General features: G+C 45.0%; 1 protein-coding gene across 1 annotated transcript; it reads right to left on the bottom strand.

The window, feature by feature from the left end:
• Positions 1 to 911: 911 nt before the first annotated feature.
• LOC121008760 (E3 ubiquitin/ISG15 ligase TRIM25-like) lies at positions 912 to 2,507 on the bottom strand. Its single transcript, XM_040441455.1, has one exon. The coding sequence runs from the start codon at positions 2,505 to 2,507 to the stop codon at positions 912 to 914; it is 1,596 nt and encodes a 531-aa protein (XP_040297389.1).
• Positions 2,508 to 7,823: the final 5,316 nt, after the last annotated feature.

Below are 7,823 nucleotides of genomic sequence, written 5' to 3'. Positions count from 1 at the left end.
TTGTGGACAAAGTCCCAGAAAGGGCGCAGTACACTACACTGCCACCAGACATGGAGCCTTGTGCCCTCCTCCGTAAGACATCTCCAGCAACAATCCGATACTGTCAGGAACCATCGGTGGAGCAGCACCGGCACTCTGTACCACCTAGAGACAATTTTATAACTCGTTTCTTGAGCTTTGGTAGAAATCGTGGATTTGTGAGACAACAAGAAACATTTGTTCCATTGAGCAGGGGTATACTGCCTCCCTAAGTCACGTTCCCATGCCTGGCAAAACAGGGGAGGGCACAAGGACCGCAGGTGTATAAGCAGCTTGTAAACAGAAGATACAGGACGTAAGACCGCAGAGGGGGAAAGACACATCTTTTCAAAGTCCGTTAGGTTGCGGGATAAATTATGAGTCTTGGCCAAAGAGGAGTGGAAATGACGAAGCTGTAAAAACTCAAAAGAGCCACGGGGGAAGGGGGTCGGAGTGTCCAGTATATGAGATAGGGGCTTCAATGCAGAACCTGAGAGGACATGACAGAACCGGAGTGGGCGGCTCCGCGTGCCCGTAAGTAAGGGTCCAGTCGTCCGGGCCGGGGTAAAGTTAGGATGGTCAGTTATGAGTATGTTTTCTTTTGACTCTATGTTGTGCTGTTCTTCTACTATTCTTGCTAGAAACCTATGGATAAAGGTACAGATGGGTGTTACCAGTTGGGGGGGGGGGGGGTCCCGAGGCAGTTTGACACTATCCAATCAGTGCTGCCAGTGTCACACTGTGCAGGAACACCCCCCCTGTCGTTAACACCCAGAATGGCACAACATAAGAATAGATAGTCCAGAATTATTACATGGGGAATTCAAATAGCTACTAAAACAGACATGTCGGGAGAGGTGACAGGTCCTCTTTAGCCATTGATGTTGCCTTTGTCAGCTGTGTATTCTGACCCAGCTGCTTCCACATACATAAAAGGCAGGGAAAAGAGTCTCTGTAAAGATAGCTTGAAAGGTGTACAAGTGTTTTATACGGTTGGAAAGCATATAGAAGGACAGCTGACCAGCCTCATAGTTCAGGTATATGCCAAGCGCTCGCAGAGGACTTACAATACGTATTGATTTGCTTTTAGAGTTATGAAGAGCTGACAGATTATTATTGAGCATTACCAATCCCCATGATTTTTCATTGCATCCAATAAGAGATTCATTTCCCGTTTTCTCTATAGTGGGATAGGCCATACCAACAACCCAGTAGCCCTTTGTACTAACTTGTACTTCCAAGTAATGTTCTCCTGATGTGAAACCAGTTGTGCTCAGAACTTGGGATGATGCAAATCTCTCAAGAACGGTAGGCTGTTTGGCATCTGTTTTTAGGTAAGAGGCTGCTTTAAGGTCCTTAGTAAGAGCCACCTTACTATTAGCAGTGTTACAGTCCATCACTATATTCAAATCTGCTTCAAGTTGAAAACCTCTCTTTGCCTTCAGTTGAGCTAGGGACCGAACAAAACTGTTCAGACTGCTCTGCAGCGTAACCAATATAAGTACATCATCTAATTTGTGGTTAAAAGTCCCAGTGCTCATGTGTTCCAACTTCATAGTGTTCCTGAAATCAGCAGCATTGCCAAGGATCAGTTTGCACTCTTTTAGAAAGCTTACTGCATCATTAACTCCAAAAAGCTCTTCAATGTGGAGGATTTTTGGACAAAGGTCGTCCTTCCATATCTCCAACTCTTGGATCTTTTCTGATACTTGATCTTCAATGTCATCTTTTTGCCTGCTGATCTCATCTAAGACTTCATTCTCAAGTTCATCAACCTGCTTTCGAATATCCAGAAATAAATTGATGGTTCTTACTTTCAGTTCATTTGCCTTTTCTTGCACTTGTTTGGCTTGGTCTTTGAGATCTTGCACTTGTTTGGCTACATTCCTCCTTGTCAATAATATTTTCTCCAGAATATATTTAAGTTCATCCATCTTCTGCTGGCATAAATTACTAAGCATGTCAACCTGATGTGTACTATGCTTTCCATTATTTAAGCATGATCCACACAAAAAGACATTATCCTGAAAGCAGTAGTATTTCAACACTTCCTTGTGAGCGAGACATTTTCTCTCAGACACCATGTGTACACTGGAATTTGTCTCAGTTAGGACATGTTCCTGTGACTTGCTGTGTACCTTGAGATGCTCCTCACACAAAAAGGCTTCACACAGAAGGCATCTCTTAATGGCAGGTGTGTTAAAGCCAATACAATAAGTGCACAAAATAACCCCATCCTGCTTTGTCTTGTCAGAGAACAAGTGCTCAACAATGTTACAAAGCTTCCGACTCCTAGTCACCTCTGGTTTCTTCTTGAAGATGGTTCTGCATTCAGGACAGGTGTAAACTCCTGCTTCCTTCTGTCTCTGAAACAGATTCTCAATACAGTTCATGCAAAAGTGATGTCCACAGCTGAGGCATACTGGATCTGAGTAAATGTCGAGGCACAGAGAACAGCACAGTTCTTCTCTCACTTTTGCTGATGCCATGTCTAAGATGGTCAAAGAAGAATGAAATTGCAAGCGGGTTGTTGAAGGTAGATAAGAAACTAGGAGTGGTATGGTTGTCATATACTTTATGGAAGCTATATAGTAGCTAGTGTATAAAATACCCATAATTTGACAATAAAAGATGACATCACTAGTCCAGTGAATTGTCAATAAAATGTTATGGTTTTAGGTTGCGTAAAATGCCTAATAAGGACAGTGTTCCTTAACTTGTGGTACTGCTAAATATAGTTCAAAATCTGCCACGATAGTATATACAAAATGTGTATGATGAAACAATCACCTACCTATCACCACTACACAGTACTCATACACAGTATGGTCTGAATCGGATAAAGTTGATTTGTATTATATATGCATGGAGCTGCCTACAGTATCTGTATTAAACTATACTGCATGGTGGGGCTCACTCACGTCTGATTGGTTTGGAGAAGCGTACAGTAGTCAACACTATCGTCACCTGAGCGATAAAATCAATACAGTTGAGCGCCATGTTAGGGCAGTATCCAGGGGGATTGTGGTAAGGTGAGTACAAGTTTTATTTTACAAGGGCCACAAAGGGACTTTTTATATAGTAAGCAGTCATTATTATACCGTCAGGTCCATAAATATTGGGACTTCGACACAATTGTAAAATTTTTGGCTCTATACACCACCACAATGGATTTGAAATGAAACGAACAAGATGTGCTTTAAAGGGATTCTGTCACCAGGTTTTGGCCTATAGAGATACGGACATGCACGGCTAGATCGCCGCTAGCATGTCCGCAATATATGTGTCCTATAGGGCTGTGTGGTTTTAATTTCTTTAAAAAAGGATTTTATAGATATGTAAATGAGTGTTGAATGTGTCCAAGGGGCTGCACTAACCTTCCTTGTGCCCAGCCGTGCCCAGCCACGCCCGCCTGTGAAGGAGCCCAGCACCACATATGTCTCTTCCTTTCATCAACGATAGATAGCCGTAATCTCGCGATGCGCGAGCTCGCGCATGCGCAGTGCCGGTATAGTGTTCCTTCCCTGTGCTGGCATCAGCTTCAGGGAAAGAACTGCGCATGTGCGAGCTCGCGCATCGCGAGATTACGGCTATCTATTGTTGATGAAAGGAGGAGACATAGGCGGTGCTGGGACCTTCACAGGCGGGCATGGCTGGGCACGGCTGGGCACAAGTAAGGTTAGTGCAGCCCCTTGGACACATTCAACACTCATTTACATATGTATAAAATCCTTTTTTAAAGAAATTAAAACCACACAGCCCTATAGGACACATATATTGCGGACATGCTAGCGGCGATCTAGCCGTGCATGTCCGTATCTCTATAGCCCCAAACCTGGTGACAGAATCCCTTTAACTGCAGACTGTCAGCTTTAATTTGAGGGTATTTACATCCAAATCAGGTGAATGGTGTAGGAATTACAACAGTTTACATATGTGCCTCCCCCTTGTTAAAGGACCAAAAGTAATGGCACAGAATAATAATCCTAAATCAAACTTTCACTTTTTATATACTTAGCTGCAAATCCTTTGCAGCCAATTACAGCCTGAAGTCTGGAACGCATAGACATCACCTGACGCTGGGTTTCATCCCTGGTGATGCTCTGCCAGGCCTCTACTGCAACTGTCTTCAGTTCCTGCTTGTTCTTGGGGCATTTTCCCATCAGTTTTGTCTTCAGTAAGTGAAATGCATGCTCAATCGGATTCAGGTCAGGTGATTGACTTGGCCATTGCATAACATTCCACTTCTTTCCCTAAAAAAACTCATTGGTTGCTTTTGCAGTATGCTTTGGGTCATTGTCCATCTGCACTGTGAAGCGCCGTCCAATGAGTTCTGAAGCATTTGGCTGAATATGAGCAGATAATATTGCCCAAAACACTTCAGAATTCCTCCTGTTGCTTTTGTCAGCAGTTACATCATCAATAAATACAAGAGAACCAGTTCCATTGGCAGCCATACATGCCCCCGCCATGACACTACCACCACCATGCTTCACTGATGAGGTGGTATGATTAGGATCATGAGTAGTTCCTTTCCTTCTCCTTACTCTTCTCTTCCCATCACTCTGGTACAAGTTGATCTTGGTCTCATCTGTCCATAGGATGTTGTTCCAGAACTGTGAAGGCTTTTGTAGATGTCGTTTGGCAAACTCTAATCTGGCCTTCCTGTTTTTGAGGCTCACTGATGGTTTACATCTTGTCTGGTGAAGTCTTCTCTTGATTGTTGACTTTGACACACATACACCTACCTCCTGGAGAGTGTTCTTGATCTGGCCAACTGTTGTGAAGGGTGTTTTCTTCACCGGGGAAAGAATTCTTCGGTCATCCACCGCAGTTGTTTTCCGTGGTCTTCCGGGTCTTTTGGTGTTGCTGAGCTCACCGGTGCATTCTTTCTTTTTAAGAATGTTCCAGTTGTTTTGGCCGCGCCTAATGTTTTTGCTATCTTTCTGATGGGTTTGTTTCGTATTTTTCAGCCTAATGATGGCTTGCTTCACTGATAGTGACAGCTCTTTGGATCTCATCTTGAGAGTTGACAGCAACAGATTCAAAATGCAAATAGCACACTTGAAATGAACTCTGGACATTGTATCTACTCATTGTAATTGGGATAATGAGGGAATAACACACACCTGGCCATGGAACAGCTGAGAAGCCAATTGTCCCATTACTTTTGGTCCCTTAACAAGTGGAAGGCACATATGCAAACTGTTGTAATTCCTACACCATTCACCTGATTTGGATGTAAATACCCTCAAATTAAAGCTGACAGTCTGCAGTTAAAGCACATCTTGTTTGTTTCATTTGAAATCCATTGTGGTGGTGTATAGATCCAAAAATGTTAGAATTGTGTCGATGTCCCAATATTTATGGACCTGACTGTACACCATACAGTATATAAATGACACCTAGGCTACACTTACAGTAGATTTACCTATACCATATACATTTATACACATTTGTACCTAGCACTAAAGACATATTTGTAGACATATTATATTTAGTGCTGTCCAGAATACAGCACCACATACCTCTTATATCAAGTGACTTCTCCTCTGATGCAGACCTTCTCTTTCTTCATCTTCTCCTTTGAGAGCAGACCACCATGATGATTTTTCACCCATCTCTTGTCTCTGCAGTTTGACAAAAGACATCTTAGGTTCCTACTTTTCCATCATCCTCCTACCTTCTTAACAACTCACCTGCCACCTTCAATAATAATAATAATGTGCACTAGTTCAAAAATGCTCCCGTTCTGTGTGCCAGTACAAAAAATTCCCTCAGTGCCCCCAGTTGAGCTAATGTCCCCATAGTGCCCCCATAAGGTGTGCAAGTATAAAACACCCCTTTATAAAGCCCCTGGTAAATGCTTACATAGTGCTCCTCTCCTCTTCCCCATAGTGCCCCCATAATGTGCCAGTATAAGATTCCCCCATAGTGTCCCCCAGAATGTGCTAGTATAAATGTCCCTTCTTAGTGCCCCCATAGTGTGCCTATATAATATGCCCCCATAGTGTTCTTTCTCCCTTCCAACACCATAGTGTCCCCATAATGTGCCAGTATAAGATGCCCCCAGAGTGTCCCCTATGTGCTAGCAATGTCCTCAGTAGATGCCCCCATAGTGTCCCCTTTGTGCCAGCCATGCCCCCAGTAGATGTTCCCATAGTGTACACCCATATGCCAGCAATGTCCCCAGTAGATGCCCCCCATAGTGTCCCCAATGATGTGCCAGTAGATGCCCCCATATTGTCCCCATGTGCCAGAAATGTCCCCAGTAGATGCCCCCATAGTGTCCCCATGTGCCAGCAATGCCCCCATAGATGCCCCCCATAGTGTCCCCCATGTGCCAGCAATGCCCCCAGTAGATGCCCCCATAGTGTCCCCTTTGTGCCAGCCATGCCCCCAGTAGATGCTACATAGTGTCCACATGTGCCAGCAATGTCCCAAGTAGATGCCCCCCATAGTGTCCCAAATTATGTGCCAGTAGATGCCCCCATAGTGTCCCCATGTGCCAGAAATGCGATGCAGGCCTCTTCCGGCCTGTGTCCCGCGCTGTATGGCTCAGGCGGCGCGATTACATCATCGCGCTGCCAGCAGCCTAACAGAGGAACAGGGAAGGGAGACGCCTCTCCCTTGCCCTGCTGCAGTGTTCATCTGCATCGCCATCCTGAGGACGGTGATACAGATGAATGTTGGGAGATGAGCGCTTCCACAATGCAAGCGCTCATCTCCCGCCGCAACGGATCGGGATTCAGCCGGTTCTCCGATCCGGTTGTAATTTTAACAACCGGATCTGTAGAACCGGAGCACACCGGCTGAATCCCATGCCTGGATATCACCTCTGGGTATAGATAAGACAGGATCCTCTATTCACAATAGGTGATTGTCAAGAAAGGAACGCTTCCTTCCCGACAATCGTCTGCTCCATCGATCAGTGTAAAGGGGCTTTTAAGGTTCCGGATAATGGGATTGGTCTTATCAGGGTGGGTGTCCCGTTGTAGGCAAGTCAGTCCAGAGACTCTGTAGGGATCAGACTGCTTCATTTTTCTCATTTTTGTGTCATCATCCACATTTTGTATTTACTATTGTGCAATTATTTTATGACATATACCATTAAAGGTTAGGATTTATGGATGTTTTTTTTTACTTCTGTGAATCATTAATGCTTATACCACTTCCTACCAGAGGACTGATAGTCTTCTGGTGGTGTGCTTGGCCAGTGTATGTGACTTGTGATGCATGGGTTAGTAATAAATAATAGTAGTTCAAGTAAAAATGATCCATTGGGCGAGAAATATATGTAAGGCTACTTTTACCCTTGCGGTAGCCAGGGGCGTAACGATTGCGGTTGCAGAGGGTGCGACTGCGACCGGGCCCGGCGGGGGGTCCCACAGTGCTTTTAGTAGACAGTCCGAGCCTGTCTTCCACCTTATATTTTAATTGGCCTACAGTGCGGCTGCGCTACCTGCGCACATCCCCATATCCTCTCCTGCACTGTGCCATCATTTGTCAATTCAATTCATGTTGTCAGCGCGAGACCTGGCGCTGGAGGTCACGGGTCTGGCGGGATGATGGAATGACACGGCGCCACAGAGGGTATGATGGGATTGCGCACCTTAACGAACTCAAGGCCGCAGCCCGCAAGTACAGACAGACGGACGGAGCGGAACAGAGTAGGTAAGTATTATTTTTTTTAATGTATGCATACACCGGCTTCATACTGGGGGGCAGTGCAGCACTATGGTCTGAATTCAGAAAGGGGGGCCCGCGCCGGCTATATGAGGGCAGGGGCAGCAAATCATTCATTA

The sequence above is a fragment of the Bufo bufo genome, chromosome 7 (assembly GCF_905171765.1).
Source record: "Bufo bufo chromosome 7, aBufBuf1.1, whole genome shotgun sequence".
In the NCBI taxonomy this organism is placed as follows: domain Eukaryota; kingdom Metazoa; phylum Chordata; class Amphibia; order Anura; family Bufonidae; genus Bufo; species Bufo bufo.
The sequence above is the reverse complement of the archived record's forward strand: the minus strand, read 5'-3'. Positions and strand labels throughout refer to the sequence as shown.